Source organism: Acipenser ruthenus, chromosome 1 (assembly GCF_902713425.1).
Source record: "Acipenser ruthenus chromosome 1, fAciRut3.2 maternal haplotype, whole genome shotgun sequence".
Taxonomy (NCBI): Eukaryota; Metazoa; Chordata; class Actinopteri; order Acipenseriformes; family Acipenseridae; genus Acipenser; species Acipenser ruthenus.
In genome coordinates, this window is record NC_081189.1 from 11,025,996 (window position 1) to 11,046,259 (window position 20,264).

At 41.4% G+C, this 20,264-nt stretch overlaps 1 protein-coding gene across 3 annotated transcripts in view; it reads left to right on the top strand.

Moving 5' to 3' along the window:
* The window catches only part of LOC117404077 (PDZ domain-containing protein 2-like), a 121,032-nt gene that overhangs the window by 44,105 nt on the left and 56,663 nt on the right, over nucleotides 1-20,264 (top strand). For all 3 annotated transcript variants that reach the window (XM_058999301.1, XM_058999361.1, XM_058999429.1), the window contains one exon: nucleotides 16,293-16,740. In XM_058999301.1, coding sequence (XP_058855284.1) covers nucleotides 16,293-16,740 — 448 coding nt within the window. The remainder of the gene's footprint in view (nucleotides 1-16,292; nucleotides 16,741-20,264) is intronic.

Sequence of the window (20,264 nt, forward strand, 5' to 3'; positions counted from 1 at the left end):
TATGTTTGACATACCTGTTTGCATTTGTATGAATTGTGGTGCTACTCTTGACTGTGAAGATAAATTAAAATCATTAAATAACATTACAAAATAAATTAATTAGGGTCATGTAACTTTCTAACAGGTATGCAGAGTTTCATGGAAACTCTCCTTGCTTTATCAATTGAGGCCATCATTGTGACCTAGTGCACAGCAGACTACAGGTGGAATGGTTTAGCCCACAGTACTGCTTGGCAGAAGGACTGGAGTTTTGTCATTTTGCCTGTGAGTGCATACAGCTGTTCTCAGTGTGTCTTTGACTCTGTGCCCGTTTACTATATGTGCTGGTTGGTTTCCAGTGTCTCAGACCATGAAACTATTATCCACTAGAGTTGGGATGAAGCTGACTAGGAATTCTTTATCCCTTTATTGTGACTATCAAAATCTGGAGTATAATGTGGAGCCAGTGGCGGAGGATCATGTGTGTAACTGACTGACAGAGGATCATGCGTGTAACTGACTGACGGAGGATTATGCGTGTAACTGACTGACGGAGGATCATGCGTGTAACTGACTGATGGAGGATCATGCATGTAACTGACTGACGGAGGATCATGCGTGTAACTGACATTATTGTATCACCTGCCAGTTGAGCCACTCTTTTGGAAGTCACTTTCACTTTTGTAACCATCGTTTAGTTTCATGTGTTCAATACAATTTGTGGAACATGGTAATGTTTTGTAAGATATTGATTCCTGGGATGATGAACAGTGGAAATTGCTGGGAGTTTTTCTGTTGTCAAAGGAACTACTTTGGATGTTTTATTGAGCTGTTGATTGCTCAATTTAAGATCCCTAAGATGCTTATAAAGACATTCTATAGAAAATGCAATTTTCTCCATTGCTGTTGTCAATACTGAGAGACTGGAGTGTAATCACATTCAGACACACAGAGGCTAATTACAACCGTGTGCAATCTGACGATGTTTTATAAGACCATATGGGTTGTTAACTGTTGAGAGAGAGTGAGACACAGAGAGAGAGAGAGAGAGAGAGAGTGAGACACAGAGAGAGAGAGAGAGAGAGAGAGAGAGAGAGAGAGAGAGAGAGACACAGAGAGAGAGAGAGAGAGAGAGAGAGAGAGAGAGAGAGAGAGAGAGATAGATTGTTTGTTTCTTTGTTTGTTTGTTTTTGGTCAGCAATCACAGTTGTCCAGTGCCCTACAGCACAGTTCATAATCAGTTCCCCTGTGGGCCTGTTACTAACTCATCCCCAGTGGATGTGTAAAAACACCCTGCTCAATAGTTATGACTTCAGTCACAATTCCTGACAGTACTGTGGTCTGAAGTGAAGAGGACCTGCAGTCATTTTTCACTCGTCAGAACACTTGGTTGGTAATGTGTAAGGGAGGAGAAATGTGTATTATAATCCTTGCAGGGTGGTAGTACTTCGATCTATAGAACAGGTTACCCAAGCTATTGAGAGTATGAGAACCTGATACCTGTCTGCTTGTTCATACTGACTGACGTACAGAGCCAGGCATGGGTCTGATCCTACCACCAGAAACTTCTCTGAGGAAGACTTGTGCAAAGCAGGATTGTGCACAGGTGCAGGGGGGCTGTTGTTAGAGATTACCCTGTAAACGCAATGTTAGTTTCTAACTAGCTAAATCACATCACCCTGTACAACCAGTACTGTATTTGTGTTACATTGCAAAGTGCATTCTTTTTCCTATTCATAGGGTTTTTGGTGGCAGCTTTTTCATGTAAACCACATCCCTATAACCTCCTTTGACTGGCTTATCACTGACTATAGCACCATACTCCTGCACCTCTGCAATTATTTCAGGAGACCTTTTGAAACAATTGAAAATTGATATTCTCCTAATAACACAATCCTGCCCTGGGTGCCTTGACCTTACAAAAGGGGTTTAAGTGTAATGTTCCCCTTAACGCTTCAGTGTCACACTTCACCCCCTTCTCTGCAGTATTCCTTTCACTACATCAGTCTTTGTGAAAAGCTATTGCAGAAAAGTGCTCTGGAACTCAACGTTCTACAGAAGAGGGAAGTTTACACTATACTGTGTGTTCACAATGTTCACATTCTAGGTATTACAGAGATCTGTTAGGGGCATGTCTGGAAGTTTTGTGGAACTGCACCACAAATCAGAGAAATAGTTCACTTTTTTTTGGATTGAATCCACCATTAGACATTGATATCCTTTTGGAAAAGAGCACTCAGTGTGGAGAAATGAAACTGTGCATATATTCTAGCTCAGTACTGAGTACCAAGCTTTAGTAACTTCCACGAGAATAAGAGAGCATGTTAATAATAATCATGGAGTGCATTAAAGAGCTTCTTGTGCATAATCACAAGGCACTTAATAAAAAACATGTGTATCACGAGCTACGAGACAGTCGACACAGCGCCACCCCAACGGCTTTCAACTGTGAAAAGGCACAACAAAGAGTAAAGTCAGTCCAGCGCATTCACAGCTGCACACCACAGATTAAGATAATTGGCTGTACTGCGGTATTCCAAATGGGATGAGTCACCATAGCTTTCCTTTGTTTAATTGCTCCAAAAGTGTATTCAATAATAAAGAAGAAAGGCTTCAAAATGCCTTAAAAAAACAATTTCACGGAACGAGTCAAATTAGAACTACTGTAGCTTGTTCTAACATGTTTTCACGAAAAACAGGAGTATCTTTATAGTAGTTTAATCTTCATGCTATTATGCAGGATTTTTAGATTTTTTGTAACCTGAACTTTATCAGAGTTGCAGCCTGAAATGCTTAGAGGGCAATCTCGTGCATTCTTTGTATGCAAGGCCTGGACTTACAGTAGTCAAGAAGTTCATACAGCTCAGCTGTCTGCAATGTCTTGGGTCTGTTTTCATTTTAAGTTGAATAACCAGTTGCTACAGTTTTGCACTGAAGCAAGTGGAGTTAAAAAAACCCACACTACTGTATTCAAACGTGCTGTGCTTTGTTTTTCCAAGCCAGACAGCTTGCTTGTTAAAGACTTGCCTTCAGAGTTTTCATTGTGCGTATTTCAAACCCAAGTGTGCTTCCTCTTCTCTTAGCTTTTGCTTGTTTCATGCAGAGAGCTTTTTTAGGTACTGTATGGTTACATTAGCTATGTAGTTCTTAGAGGTATAGACATCTGTTTAATGTGTGCCCAATAATGTGGCAGATAATCTAATGTCTAAAATATATTATGTACAGTAATATGGTTATTTTCAATGGCTTCCGATTCTAACTCACATTGCACACGTGGCCATTAACATTTTCCAGACCAAGTTCTCTACCGTGGAAAAAAAAAATCAATACATAAATTAAATAGATTTTCATTATTTGTCAAAAAAACCCTAAATGTATCCAAGGTTTCAACGAATTTGTCTTAAAACTTTCCACCTACTAATGACTGCATCTCCGCAGGTTAATAGACAGGAAACCTAACATTCCAGTTCCATGGAGTTCATAATAACTGAAGCTGTAATTTATCTGTAGCCTGCTGTGTAGAAGTTTTCCGCAAGGCCAGCATACCATTACTACAAATGTATGACAATAGAGACAGTGTGGAATAATATTTCAAGTTATTTGCCCACACAGTATGCTTTCAAGCACAGTGCTTGTTGGCCTGTCGGCTGACCCAGGTTACTGATCCACGAGTGTTATTTAATGTGCAGCACTCGAGTGGAGTTCGCTTGAAGGGACTGTGTTTTTAAAGGAACGTGAGCTGAAAATGACCTCATTTGTTCCTTCACTCTGTATAAACCGTTAGTATACTATATATATATATACACTAAACTGGTTTGACGCTGTGGCTGGTGTGTTATTGGACACAGGCTGGCTGTAACGATAACAGGTATTTGGATGCATTTTTTTCCTACTAGGTCAAGGACTGCCAGGTTTTTAAAAGCATGCTTGCCTGCGGGAGGAGAATGTGTTTTCCTTCTCAACAGATCACCAGATGCTGTTGTGCTTGGCTGATAGGCTTGAAGACTGCTTAAAAATGTCAGTTTCCAGACATTAAAAAATGGTTTGCTGTAGGTATTGTGCTGCATTAATCATGCCTTGTTAGGATCAGTGACTAAGATTGAAGATGGTGGTGATCCAACTGACCCCAACCCTGTCTGGAATTAGTCTCTTTCTGTAACTGGACCTGAAGAAATATTGCAACTGCATTCATCCCCTAACCCAGACTGCAGTATTTCACCAAGAAGCAACAGTCAAGTTGAAATATATTGCATTGTCATTCAGAAATCTGCACATCTGCACGTTGAGAAAAGGTTGCAGGAAGTTTAGTGTTAAGGCACAGAAGCCCAGGTTCGATGGTTTGTGACACCGGTGAGATTTCATTGTTTTAATGTCACTTTTAAATTGCATTAGAGGACGTCCACAGGCTTGGACCTGCCAGTGTACTGCATGGCCCTTGCATGTAACCAGGGTGTTGTGCGCCACCACTATCCAGATGCTGATTGCATTATTGATGGAAGAGTTTCTTTGTTCAATGGCAGGATTCCGGATCTTGTGACGCGTGCTCGGCTAGCAGACGTGGCAGTTTGGTGAATTCAGTGAGTTCTAGAGTTGTGATGCTTTGCAGAGGAAACAAGTCAGTAAAGGGATGGACACCACTGGACCACACATTCCAATGGAAAGATTACAGGCACTCGTACAATATTGTGTTCTATTCTGATTTGTAGTGAAGGAGATCAAAACAAGTACTGTACGATAATAAAGGATGTTCAAGTATTAAATCAGGTTTGGACCAATTTCACCCCAGTGTACAGTAGAAGGGAGTCATTTCACAAGCACATTGTTTTACAAACCACTTGATCAGAGATACTATTCCTCTTACATTTTGGTTTGTTTTGAGATGTTTTTTATTCCACAAATAAACCACAATGCATTTGTATAGAATGTCGCACAACCGCCACAGTCAGACCATTTAAATAACATATTTAAATAACAGTATACACATAATACAAAAGCAGCAGTTTTAAAGTTACATTAAAACCCACTAAGATAAGAAACTAATTTTATGAAAGTGTGTTTTTAGTCTTGACTTGAAAAATGTAACGGTCCCAGCTTCCCTGACAAACGAAGGCAGAGCATTCCATAATTTAGGAGCTCTACAAGAAAAAGCCCTACCTCCCGTGTTGTTCTTGTTGACCCTAGGAATAACCAGACTCTTAATTTCTAATTTAAGTTTTGATGAGAGACTGCAAGTGTCGAGTTCATGTAATCCCACATTTCCTTTTAGTTGGTTCTGTGAGCCCACCAGCATAACCTCGGTTTTATCTGATTTCAGCATTAGAAAATTCTGTGACAGCCAATGCTTGATGTCTGTAAGGCAAGTAGCTAATAACTCAGGCAGAAGAAATTCCAGGCTTTAGGGAGAAATATAGCTGGGTATCATCAGCATAGCAATGGAAGTTCACTTCGTGTCTGCGGATAATGTCACCTAATGGTAGCGTATATAACGAAAACAACAAGGGACCTAGAATGGAGCCCTGAGGAACACCACAGACAATTTCCTATAATGCCTATTTTACCTCCCCAATAGAGACGAACTGAAACCTATCAGAAAGATAGGACAATCCCACTGCGCTTTCAAGACGATTCAGTAGGATGAAATGGTCTACAGTATCAAAGGCAGCACTTAGATCTAGAAAAATTAAAACTGAGGGAAAGCCCGAGTCAGAGCTTATCAATTAGATCATTCACAACTCTGACAAGGGCAGTCTCGGTGCTATGTGCAGCACGAAAACCAGACTGAAACTTCTTGAATATACCATTAAGTAATTCAATTGCAACGACTCTCTCTAGAACCTTATTAAAGAATGGTAGGTTGAAGATTGGCCTATAGTTATTGAGGACTTTAGGGTTCAAATTGTGTTTCTTAAGCATAGGCTTAAGCTACTATACCGGAGGAAAGTGAACCATATATAATGTAATGAACGTGCAGTTAGATTCCCTCCATCTCCGTTCTATTTTACAACCCTCGCATTTTATATCACGCATTGTATCATTAAACCACGGTGAGCTTTTTTTAAAAGACACTCTCCGAGTTTTGATTGGCACTACAGTATCTAAGATACCAGTCAAGGTGTTGTTGTAGGTATTAACCACCTCATCTACTGATGAGGACTCAGAGAGTGGTAATGAGCTCAATACACCAGAAAGCTCAATACATTTAGTCCCTCCCAGTTCAACACCACTACTCCCAGCCTCTCCCAGTTCAATCCCAGCTCCTCCCAGTCCGTCCCTGTCGGACTCCTCAAATTAAGCCCCTTCAATCTTAAGAAGCATCAAACCTTGCAACATGACGACACAATTGTGTGCGTAATTTCTAGAATTTTAAATCTATAATGTTTACATTTGTTATTTGCAGACACGTCAGAAAGGTAATCTTAATCACTGAGAAGCAGAGTGTTTTTAAAAAGTTAATAACGTGACATCGTGTGGTATGAATCCCACACCCCTGTAACATTACCCTTGTTAAAGCTGAAGATTAGTTAAACCAGCCTAGCCGTAAAATCTCTGAAACATCAGCCTCTAAATGAATGTAACATATCATTCATTATTCAAGTACACAGCGTTAGTGGTGGCAGCTAGCTAGGGAGTGACCCACAGAGCTAGGGAATTGGGGTCACTAGCTGTGATGAGTGAGTCAACTGGTAAAGCCTGCTTTTCAACCTCACAGGCTTCTGCTGGACGTCTTCCGCTTTGAAAAAAAATACCCAAAAGAAAACAACAAGGGGGACAAACGAGAGGTGAAACAGTCAGTCCATTTTCTTTTAGCAACAGTGTTTTCGAAGGTGCAAACCAGAGCTATCCCTTCCAGCACAGCTGACCTGAAGGGATGGGAAGTGTGTTCAGGGCCCTGCAGGAGATAAAGGTACAAGAAAAAGAGTTTGGGGGGGGGGTGATATTAAGGTTAAATTTGTGTGGTGTTGTTAATTGTACTGCGCTTGGAAAATGGCAACAGAAAACAGAAATGTTGGTACCCACTACCTTACAGTGTGCTGATTCTGTACTGATTTTAGCAGATGATGCAGTGATTCAGGGTGCTGCGTGCTCAACGCTAGAGGAAAGCTGCTTTCTCTATCTCAAGTACTGTATCAGTGCTTTGCTCTGTGCTTCCTTTATCCTGTAATAGTTTGTGCTCATTACTACAGACGCATCATCAGTGTCTTGTCTCTGGAGTTGGAAAGAAATGAAACACAAAACAAGGTGTTGTAGTTAGGTTTGTACTACAAGCGTGGGTATATGTAGTGCGGGAAACATTTTTGTAATATGTCAATTGGTACGAAACAAACCCAGTGCTTTGGGAGGTTATGGTGGTTTTGGGTTGGATCCATTGAATGGCTTTACCACGTCCTTAACTCAAATCGATGATAAATTAACTTATGAAGGGTGTTAATTCTGCCTAATCAGCAAGAAGGTGGTAAGAAATTTCCCCTGACATAGCAGAAACCTTTCGTAGTGCTCATGCAAATGCTTTCTTCTTTTATTTTTTAGAAAATAATCTATACAAACGTGTTGAGAAAAATACAATTGAACAGCCCAGTTCTGTTCAGGTGTATCTACCCACTCCCTCGTGTCTAAACAACAGTTTGCAAATTACTCTTTGTGTCTGTAGTTGTCTTGGTAACACCAACTAATTCATGTTTAACTCAGTCTTTGAAGAACCAACATTGCAGCTTTTTATGCCTCTTGACAAATCTATGAAAGATCACAGGGAAAGTGCTACACCTCCGTCTTTAATAAGCAGTAAGGAGCAACCACAGCCGTTTGTTTGACCAGGCTTGCTTTATGAATAATTCGAGTTTTCTTCTTACCCTTGGCACAGAATCACTAATGTTTAATGTGATAACCACACACAAGTAATTGTTGTGAAAATGCACTTCATGGTTGATTTGAATGTTTCAAAGCTCACCCACACTTTAGCTTGCAGTGATATAATATCCCTTTCAGTGGAGTGGATTTGATTCTTCTTGCTCTATTTTAGGACTGAGCTGCACAGTTGAGTTAGAAATGGCTTGCTTTTCTGCAGCAGCACAGTGATTCCTTGCAACTCCTAAGCTGAAGGGTTGGATGAATTATGGCATCCTCAGTTATCGATGAGAGTTGAAGCCCTTCATAGAGGAGACCAATTATTACAATAATACAATGATACTTTCTATGGAGGCTGTGTGTTCCAGTGGTTAAATGGAGGCTGTGTGCTCCAGTGGTTAAAGTAAAGGGCTTATAACCAGGAGGTCCCCGGTTCAAATCCCACTTCAGCCACTGACTCATTGTGTGACCCTGAGCAAGTCACTTAACCTCCTTGTGCTCCGTCTTTCGGGTGGGACGTAATTGTAAGTGACTCTGCAGCTGATGCATAGTTCACACACCCTAGTCTCTGTAAGTCACCTTGTATAAAGGCGTCTGCTAAATAAATAAATAATAATAATAATAATAATAACATACTGGAATACTGGGACCGTGTCAGCTTTTCTGTTTAAAAGTAGAACAAACAAAAAAAACCTTGAAATGTGTTCATCTAAAATCTAAAACCAGAATTGCATACAACTGAGTTCATTGTTACACTGCAATAGAAATGAGATGTCGTTGTCATTCACGTGAGTTTTGAAAGCGCCTGTGATTGAAGCAGGAATCTGTCCTCTGGATAGTCTGTGATTGAAGCAGGAACCTGTCCTCTGGATAGTCTGTGATTGAAGCAGGAATCTGTCCTCTGGATAGTCTGTGATTGAAGCAGGAATCTGTCCTCTGGATAGTCTGTGATTGAAGCAGGAATCTGTCCTCTGGATAGTCTGTGATTGAAGCAGGAATCTGTCCTCTGGATAGTCTGTGATTGAAGCAGGAGCCTGGATAGTCTGTGCATTTCTGTTTAGAAGGCAAGGAACAGAGCAGTGCTTTTTGAGAGCTCATTTTCATCCAAAATTGTGGTCATTGTTGTAACAGGGAAAGGATATTATTATTATTATTATTATTATTATTATTATTATTATTATTATTATTATTATTATTATTAGTAGTAGTAGTAGTAGTAGTAGTACTACTGCTACTGCTACTGCTACTGCTACTGCTACTGCTACTGCTACTACCAGGTGCTCCATGCCTAATGAGTCTGTTGTCCTGGTAGTTATGTTCCTGATAAGGATATGAATGTAAGTGTCTCTCTTGTTGCAGCATGTGTTAGGAAGGGGATTCCTGTCCTTGTGCTTCATGAGTCACGTTACATTAGGAGCTGGAGCGCCGTGCCTCGTCTTTCTGTCTGGTTGACAGAGCCAGTAGCAGCAGCTCAGAAAGTCTGTGTCAGGGCTTTCCAAGACAATTTGATGTGAATGACGGTCACATTAACTTTCTGTTTCATCTGGAAGTGACAGTACTGTCCAAAGTTTGGGATTGTCTGTCTTTTTATTTTTTTTCATTGTAAATGTTCATCTGCTACAGTAGTGAGCATCCTCACCATACTGCTGTGAAGTAAATGATACAACAGGAACCTCAAAAGTAAGAGAGAAGTGTCTTATACAATTAGGGTTTGGAAAGCTGTCTGCCACATGTGGAGGAAGTTGGTGTGCAACATTAGATAGTCCTGGCAACTGGGCAGGATACGAAGAGCAAGGCTTGATAGTACCTCAGACAGGGATCTTCAGGGCTTCCAGGTGTGGATTGGAAACACTGCAGGTGATAGAGCTGAACACAAGCCACTCCTTATCAGGAAATCTGCTTCTCACAGTGCTGCTGTGTTGCACTGCAAATTCGGATTTCAGCACATTACTAATGGTAGGCTTTCAAGAATGTACCTGTGGATTGTGAAATGTGTCTTGGCCTCTTTTTATTTATTTATTTTTTTTGAACAAATAACGACAAAAAATATATATATATATATACAGTATATATCTTTTAAACCATTTTTTTTATCTTACAAATGTTTAGCACATCTTCAATATAATTCATGCTGGCTCTCATTAAAAAAACAACAAAAAAAACCCAACATATTTTCCTTCCTGTATGCACTAATGCAAACTGAAGTGACATATTATTTCATTTTTTTTTAGAATAGTTTACAACATGCTGAGCTCTGATATGTATTTTTTTTTTCATCCAGAACCTTGTTAATTAGTGCTTTGATACAAGGGAACAATGAGGCTTTTTTTCTTCAGCTGATTAATATTTGAATGGATGCTCAAATCATTAGCCTGCTATTTCTTGAACAAGTTACCCTGTGGGTGGTTAATAAAGATTATGACTGGGTACAGTAATGAAAGGAAACTTTGTTAATTTAGCCAAATTAATGCTGTCTGTTTTTTGTCATTAAAAAAAAAAACTTCTGGAGGGCTAAATAACTGATAAGTCCTGATTCCATTGGAGTGACTGGGTTGAGGGACATGTTGGTGCAGAGTGTGATAAAGCACTGCTGTTGACACAAACACACCAGTGTGCTGCCTTTCTTATGGGTGTCTTCCACATTAACTAATTATCAATATCTGCAAAAGCATTATTAAGAATCAACAAATACTGAATTGAAAGGCATCTCTTCATGCTGTGTGGATACGGATGCATTGAATTACAGCTTCTACTTGAATTGAAGATTTGGGGATTTTGGTCCTCTGCTTTATTCAACTACATGTTTGGTGTTACTGTATATGTTTACATTTGTGTCCGTTGTCTCACTTCCTTGTGGCAACCCTAGACTGTGTAATAAAACAGAAGCAATAAATGACATGGACACTGGAAGCTTCGTACTGTAGTTCTGTAACTCATAGTATTCAACAGCACTTATTCACATGGACACTGGAAGCTTCGTACTGTAGTTCTGTAACACATAGTATTCAACAGCACTTATTCAGTGTTCATTACAGTTTTAGTGTTGCTGCTTAAAAAAAATCTGCCCCACCTCCTCTAGTGTCCCACCAATGAGATGGTCTGCAAGGCTAAAGCAATCTGTAGCCTAGCTGTTTCACTTCCATTAGCGTGCTCTATAAACTCTTACATTAGGTTAATGTTGGAGCAGTGCTCCTTGGGTTTCATCTATATTTGGTTTAGGATAGGATGTTTCTACAGATGCTGTTTGTCCTTCTCTTGTCTGCTACAGGCTGTTGTAGGGATCTCTTTGGAAGTTGCTAATCCTACTGTAATTGTTGCTTTGCTGTGGCTCGTTTGGGGTTTGTTTTGCTGAGCTATGTGTTTATTTGCTGTCTTGCTATCTCATTTGTTTCTATTTAAGAATGTGAAGTATTCCTCTGTGGGGGGGGGGGGGGGGGGGGGGATTTCAGAAAGTGAAATCGTCTGTACTTAACTGCCAATGTTTTATAGTTTTAAAACGTTTATCCATCTTGTGCTAATAGTTACTCTCCTTGTCAAGTTCAGGAGCAGATCGCCTTCTTGTTTTAAAGCATGTCAGTCTGTTTCAGGAAGTTCTTCAGCACGCTGTGAATATAGGGCATGGTATATCTATCTGTCCGTCCAGACGTCTGTATGGCAGTCATAGTTCTACTCTGCTTGTTGTCAAAACTGCTCAGAAAATTGTAATGAAACTCAGTTCTTTGCCATGAATAGTGGAAGGTCTTAGTATTGCAGCAGAAGAAAGGGGGAGCCAGGGATTCATATTGCTAATGCAAAATCAGAAAATGAATGGGCTTTAAAACCTTTGTCAGCACTCCATTATGACAGGACACATGGTCCACAGGGGCCCTGTGCTTGGACAGTAGTCTGTGTTATTACACAGTTTCTTTATCTGTACAGGTACTAATGTATACCATGGTGATCTGACTAGAAGGAAAGTTGTATTTATTATTAGCCTGTTAAATGCAACGCAGTCTGTTAAGGGGTTAGAAAGGTGTTTTTTCTTAGAATACGTTTGAGTGCACAGTATATAAAGAGACCTGGACACTCGTACAGTAAACTGAATACGTAAGTAACTAGAATACCGCAGCTGATCAGCCATTAACAGAACCGCTTGTGTTAGCAAGATCATTCTCATGTAAACATTTGCTATAGAGAGTTTCAGAGTTTAAAAATAAATGGGTTTGTGAGAACAAGGGAATAGAGACCTTTCCTGTTTATAGGAGGGACTGTATGATAGGAGGTCGAATGATCATTGTCTTTCGTATGATTGTTTTTTTTTTCTGTTGTGGTAAACCTTGATAAGATCACACAGCAAACAAATACAAGTTATTAGTAATTGCAGTTGTGTAATTATAATAACTGGGGAGCATTTTTTTCATTGGGCTCATCCAGTTGATATTTCCCATAATAACCGAACAGTTATTATAGGAAACACATGCTCATTAACACCAGCAACAGAGCGCAACCCCACTGCGAGCTAATTAATATAATAACTCACTGACTAGTAGAGTAAGCCATCCACAACAAGCAACACGTAACTGTAGAACTCTGGCAGGAAAACCATTGCTCACCAGAGATGATAAACAATACTGCATGGGGTAGTGTGTGAGAAATGAGAATGGAATGGCCACCCTCGGGGTGGGATGCTTGGGTAAACACCTGGGGGTGAGGAATGAGAATGGAATGGCCACCCTCGGGGTGGGATGCTTGGGTAAACACCTCGGGGTGAGGAATGAGAATGGAATGGCCACCCTCAGGGTGGGATGCTTGGGTAAACACCTGGGGGTGAGGAATGAGAATGGAATGGCCACCCTCGGGGTGGGATGCTTGGGTAAACACCTCGGGGTGAGGAATGAGAATGGAATGGCCACCCTCGGGGTGGGATGCTTGGGTAAACACCTGGGGGTGAGGAATGAGAATGGAATGGCCACCCTCGGGGTGGGATGCTTGGGTAAACACCTTGGGGTTAGGAATGAGAATGGAATGGCCACCCTCGGGGTGGGATGCTTGGGTAAACACCTCGGGGTGAGGAATGAGAATGGAATGGCCACCCTCGGGGTGGGATGCTTGGGTAAACACCTCGGGGTGAGGAATGAGAATGGAATGGCCACCCTCAGGGTGATGCTTGGGTAAACACCTCGGGGTGAGGAATGAGAATGGAATGGCCACCCTCGGGGTGGGATGCTTGGGTAAACACCTCGGGGTGAGGAATGAGAATGGAATGGCCACCCTCTGGGTGGGATGCTTGGGTAAACACCTTGGGGTTAGGAATGAGAATGGAATGGCCACCCTCGGGGTGGGATGCTTGGGTAAACACCTGGGGGTGAGGAATGAGAATGGAATGGCCACCCTCGGGGTGGGATGCTTGGGTAAACACCTCGGGGTGAGGAATGAGAATGGAATGGCCACCCTCTGGGTGGGATGCTTGGGTAAACACCTCGGGGTGAGGAATGAGAATGGAATGGCCACCCTCGGGGTGGGATGCTTGGGTAAACACCTTGGGGTGAGGAATGAGAATGGAATGGCCACCCTCTGGGTGGGATGCTTGGGTAAACACTTCGGGGTGAGGAATGAGAATGGAATGGCCACCCTCGGGGTGGGATGCTTGGGTAAACACCTCGGGGTTAGGAATGAGAATGGAATGGCCACCCTCAGGGTGGGATGCTTGGGTAAACACCTCGGGGTGAGGAATGAGAATGGAATGGCCACCCTCTGGGTGGGATGCTTGGGTAAACACCTCGGGGTGAGGAATGAGAATGGAATGGCCACCCTCTGGGTGGGATGCTTGGGTAAACACCTCGGGGTGAGGAATGAGAATGGAATGGCCACCCTCGGGTGGGATGCTTGGGTAAACACCTTGGGGTTAGGAATGAGAATGGAATGGCCACCCTCTGGGTGGGATGCTTGGGTAAACACCTCGGGGTGAGGAATGAGAATGGAATGGCCACCCTCTGGGTGGGATGCTTGGGTAAACACTTCGGGGTGAGGAATGAGAATGGAATGGCCACCCTCTGGGTGGGATGCTTGGGTAAACACTTCGGGGTGAGGAATGAGAATGGAATGGCCACCCTCTGGGTGGGATGCTTGGGTAAACACCTTGGGCATTCAGTTCTCATATCACACACTACACCATGCAGTATTCATTAAAAAGAAAAAAGAAAACAAATTCATTTAAAGACTTTTAAAAGAGTTCATATAATTGTGGATGTTTTCCATTATGTTTCCTTCTGTTGTTGATGTATTATTGTATTTTCTTTGTTTTGATTCTTTCTGGCTTCTGCTTAGTCTAGCATTACAATCCGAGATCTGCAAAAGCATTGTTACTCTGTCAGGGCGTTATGAATAATGTGCTGCAGAAAGGATTAGAAAATACCAAACATTTATAGAATTGCTCATCAGCTTCAGGTCCAAGCCCCCCACAGTGAACGAGTAGGGATGTATTGTTTTCATGGTAAAACAATTGCTTATTTCAATAGGTATTTCAAGATCAAACAAAATAAAAACACAAATACATGTAAAAATAACAACAGACATGTGAAATGGCCCCTTCTTGTACTGGACAGAGCGATCTTCAGCAGAAAGATCTTTGATGCTGCTGGTGTCTTTTTTGTTGAAGACATTTTAAAGAAATCGTGCAACTCTATGCAGCGTGTGTTCAATCATTTACCGGAAGCAACCTAACAGTCTGCCAGGTTCCTAAATGCAGGTAGTGCGGCAATAATGCAAACGTGAAATCTGTGATAGCTATGAAAAGAAAATACAGCCTTATGAATGAGCCATCTTATAATACAGCACTTTTAACATAACCTGCTTCAAACACTTTTCAGTTACACATGGACTACAGTACACTAAAACAAGCATTCGCTGGGTTAATCGTTTATCACAGAGAAAAATAATGTTTAAAAAAATACCGAACCCTTGATAATAATCTCAGTTTATTTATTAACTTTTGTTTTTCAAGTGCTTTCTTCCCATGCATTGTTTCACAGTGACTGTGGCCAGGAAGTGTAAGGTAGGATTTCAGGGGTGAGGAATTCTAGCTGCTTTTCCAAGAAAGATCATAGCAAAAAAAACAAATAGTATCTTAATGCATTGTAAACCACTGTAATTGAATTTTAAATGGGGAAAATCAAAGTCAAATTTGAAATAAATTCAAAAGTAAAATAAAACAATGACTATAAAAAGTCGAAAGTGTGTATGCCAGTACAGTACTGTTTACACCCTTAATACTAAGGAGAAAAGGACAACCAGGAAATTGAGTGAGGTTACACGCTCAGTTTGAAAGTGCTTGATGTCGGTGTGTGGCGCCCATAGCTCCTTCCCACCGATGCCAGCCCCTGGATGAACAGTGATGTGTTGCTCTAGCAAGTGCTTCTTGGAATGTATGAGAGTGCTGACTGCCTGGTCCACGACCTGCTCCTTGTATTCACAGTCCATTCCTATCCTAGGAAAACTGCATTGCAAGGCAGAGTTCCCGCTTCCTGTTTCCATGGCAGCAATGAGGGGTTGCCATTCGGTGGGTAGGTTAGGTTTCTGTTTTCAAATGCCCTCGGCCTGTAGGTTGTTGTATAAATTGGTTAGGTAGGTTTTGCTTCTGTGAGCAGGAGTAATCAGTCCAAAGTGGGGCACGACAGTAGCACCTGCCTGATTCTATCATTTCTGCATGGAAATTAGAGGAACAGTTGACTCAACAGAAGCTATTTTTGTACAATGTGGTTACCGAATGTTTTGTCCATTGGTAATGTACGATGTTTTTTCAAAATGATTAGTGCATCCTGACAGTTGATAAATGACTGACTAATCTCTGTCTCTCTCTCTCTCTGTATATATATTATATATATATATATATATAATGGTTTTATGATGCTATGAATGTAAACTGAGCTCTCAGATAACCCGATTACACAGGTTTCTGCTGCCTTCTCTGTTGTTTGTGAGATGACTAATTTCCACATTATATAATCTAATCACAGTAAAAAGAAAGAGCAATGAAAATAGATCTGGATTTAAGAGGTAACAACATGAGTAACCGAGCCAGACCCCTAGACTTTCTGAGCTTGTACAGTAATACATGTGTGTAAGGGTGCATTCACAAATCATTATGTTTAGGAATCTTATTAGCCGGTGGGCTTTTGGTGTGTTTTGGAGAGTTGGGTAGTGATACAAATTTGCCACATACACATTTTCAGATCAATCCAACAAGGAGTTACTGTCTAAGCCTCCCAAGCTTCCATAACAAGCATCCAAAAACACATCCCAGTCGTATCCAAACATTGTGATCTGAATGACTGAACTTTGTTGATAACATCACTGAATATTACAGTGTAAGAATCTTCAGCGCACTCTTGTTGATAACATCACTGAATATTGCAGTGTAAGAATCTTCAGCACACTCTTCTTGTTGATAACATCACTGAATATTACTCATGATTTATTTCTTTGTTTTACAGTTACCTGGCTGACCAGTGCTGGAATGGTGGATTTATCTACCTGATCATGCTGCGTCGTATCAAACGCAAAGCTCCTCTTCCTCCTTGCAATGGCGCTGGCGGTGGCGGTGAACACAGGGCAAGCATCTCCTCGGAGCCGAGCGGGAGCCCTGCCCACAATGGGAAGAGGACCCGGAAGTTCGGGGTCATCTCCCGGTCCTCCTTCACCCGGGACAGCAAGGACAGTAGCAGGGACAGCCGAGACTCTGGGCACGAGAACGGATACAGCAACTCCATGGACGTGGAGGTCTCGCCAAGAGAGACTGTGCACCCCGCGGAGCAGCGCTCGGAGGGGAACACAAGCACTGAGCCACCGCTCCACAACGGGACTGTGACAAGTGGGATCCCCAGAAGTCGGCTCTCGGACGGCGGGAAAACAGACTCCCTGAACAGCGAGCATCCTGGTCCGGTAAGACATGTACCTGGCTCAATCGATAGTTTACCACGAAACTCACTCAACATTAAAGGATTTTAGGAAAGGGCATGCTGCTTTACTGCCAGGGCAATGCTTCATTAGGCTAGGCTGATAAAATTGTACCATGGTCACTAGTGCCCCTAAAGCTGAGGCGACATGAAGCCACTTTGTGACATGGTTTCAGGAGACTTGGTTTCAGGCCACTGCATGGCATGCCAGGGGAGACTTGGGGGTTTGATACAGCAAATCTGCCTCAAACAAGGTCTCCCGGCTTCCTGGAACCAGGTTTCAAACCGCTATTCCTGAAAAACTGGCTTTGTCTTCCCTCAGCTTCAGATCTGTATTGTTCTACCCCAGACCAGTAAAAAAAAGTTCATCTTATGGCAGGAACCGGATGTTTGGTTTAATTGTCATTTTCTCGCTTGCATTTGGCATTCAGTAATGGTCAATTTAAACTCTGTGTTTATTCCCATTGAAACAGTGCTGTCCTTGTGCTTTGAAGTGTAATATACTTAGAGGCATACAATAGTAAGATGTGCATGTGATGTTGAGTCATTGAGCTAATACAGCATTAAAAAATTCTGAATGAAATGTATTGGTTAACGCTGAAAGAAATCTATTTCTGTATCTGTATGTATTCTTGGTTTGAGGGGTAGAGCACAATAGAAACTAATGCACTGCTTATCTGGTGCCTATTTAATGACTGAGTATTGAAGCTGCCTGAAGTGCCCTCATTTACTGCCTGTTTCATAAGTGGTATGGGCCCCATAATTGCCTCATTGTGGTACAGTGGTTGCTTAGTTGTCCCTGTACAGGAAATGCACTTTCAGTGTGTCCGTGTGTGTTTAGATGGAGCTGCACTGCTTAGAAACCGACTTATAAAATCAGTTCATTAGTCTAAAGAAAATAGTTTGGATAAGAACGGAGCTGACAGGCTCATTTTTGATAGGGATTGTAATGAAACAGCAACCTTTAGTTCAAAACCTCTGATATTGAACTAAAATGTGTTCAGGATCAATAGTGAATTTAAACTACTGTATTATCTGTGAATGAAGCACGCCCTGTGAATGACTTGTATCCCAACCCCCAGCTGCTTTTAAATTGCTGGATACGTCCCTCCAAAGCCATCAATGGTGCAGTGTTGTTTTAGAGAATACATTTTGTATCGCTGTGTTGGACACCCTAATACTGCAAACCTCCTGTTTTAGATTTATTGAAAGGCTCTAATGCCCTGCATGTATTTTTAGTTCATATGCGTGTGGTTGTTCACATGTGTTTCTGATCTGTTTCCAATGCCTGATCCTGATCCTGAGTTGACATCATGATTTATTTACATCTTAAAATGGTGCAATTAAATAAAAAAAATGGCGCAAATAAAAAAGCAACCACAAAACAAACAAACAAAAAAGAACAGCTGGCACTTGAGCTGCACTTCATTCTGTGCCGCTGATCTGCTATCACAGATACTGTGCTCCCTGATTGACCACTGATTGTTTTCAGTGGTCTGGGGTTTTCACTTTGCAGAATGCTATGTTCATAATTCACTTGGCTGTCTTTGTGTCAGGTAAAACCTATATAAAAAACATATTCATGTACCTTAGGCACTAAGAAAAAGTTTTACCTTAGAGTCTATTAGTAAGTATATTTGACATTGTGGCTGAGTTATCCTGGTGTGAACAGAAAATAAAGAGAGCTAAACTTGCAGTGGGTACAATCTGTAATTGCAATTTTATTGAAACTTTCCGATCAGTGCAGACTGATCTGTGTTCACTATCTCTGAAGCCTTGCAGTCAGTCTTGACTCCGCTGTCATTAGTTACTGCAGCAAACAAAAGCACTGCCGCCCTGCCTGAGGTGTTCTGTCTCATCTTCCTAGCTCTTCAGTTTACTATATAATAGAGAACATTTCTTTGTGATAGAATACAAAGAAAGAACATTCCAGTAACTCCAATAAGTGTCCCTTTTGAAATACGTGATGTTTTGAGTTCAACTACCAGTCCTGGGAGGGAGATACACGAAGATACAACATAAACAGGAAATGTCCGGTCTCCAAAAGAATCAACAACATGGTCAAACTCCCAAACAAACTGTGTACCCGAATTACACTATTTCAGAACATGACTTGCAAGCAATCCTGCATTCCCTCTGTCTATGCACAAGTTAACATTGTACAGGAGGCCTTACAGTTGTGCTTACCTTACAGTTAACATATTAAAGAGGCATGGCACAGGAGGACCCCTATCTGCTTTACTACTGGACCTCCATACTGTAAATTCTGCAGAGGTAAAGACACAAACTAGTGCCGTACAGTAGCATCTGATACAATGAGTGAACTTACATCAAGAATCAAGCAATCGGCAGTATTGTTGGGGTACAAACATGCATGTTTGAATGAAAGCGTAGACCACCTATTGGTAATAACATTTTGAATGCAGTGTCTCTGTTCTGTTGGTAATGAAAGGGTACCTCATTATATAAATTAATACAATTAATTCAATAAACACAGCAGCAAAATCCATCTCCTGGACCAGATGCTGTGTGTTCCACAATTAACCACCATCAGATAAGTGCAAGACTTGAACATGCCTGTAATGCAGTGCATTTTCTGCTACAGCGATGGTATGTGAATATGTTATGGTACAAGTCAATATTGGCAAATCTTAAGATTTACTGGTAAATGTCGACATTTACCAAGTAAAGCGGTAAATGTCCGAAATAAACATGATAACGCTTTACTGCGGACATTTACCGGTAAACCACAAGAGTAACCGAATGCCTTTGGGTAATGACTGAATGCCTTTCTAATCACTTTCGTGCATTGTAAGGCTCCAGGGTCCTTTGTAACTTCAAGTGCCACAAGAGTTTACCATGCTGCAATAAGTACACATATCTATTCACGGTGTCTAAGGTGATGTCTGTATTGTTCAGTGCCATGTTGAACTAGTTTAAATTGCATTACTGTAAGCTCATTAATGACTGTTTTGTTAATGGAAAATACATGCAAAAATACATGTTCCATGCCGACATCACCTTAGACATCGTTGCTCGTGAAACATCAGCAAGTTGAGCTGTCTTGGTCACTGAAGCTCCTGCCAAACGCGCCCCAACAATCACCCCTCTTTCAAAGTCACTGAGGTCTCCTCTTGCAGCCATGCTAGCCATAATTATAGGCAACCAGGCCTGTCCAGCATTTTCATACATGACCCTAAGCATGCTGGGATGTTATTTGCTTAATTAACGCATGAGCCACACCTGTGTGGAAGCCCGTGCTTTCAATATACTTGGTGTCCCTCATTTACCCAGGTGTTTCATTGGACCAGATAAAATTGTATCCGGGCCAGTAAAAACACTAGCTCGGTGGCCCAAAGGGCTAAAAATGTAGAGCCCTGAATGTGTATGCAGAAATAAATATATTCTTTGACACTGATGATTATTTTGTTACTTGACCATTTATATGCAGGAATAAATAAATGATTTGATGATATACCTGCATTTACCAATAAGCTTCGGATAAATCAT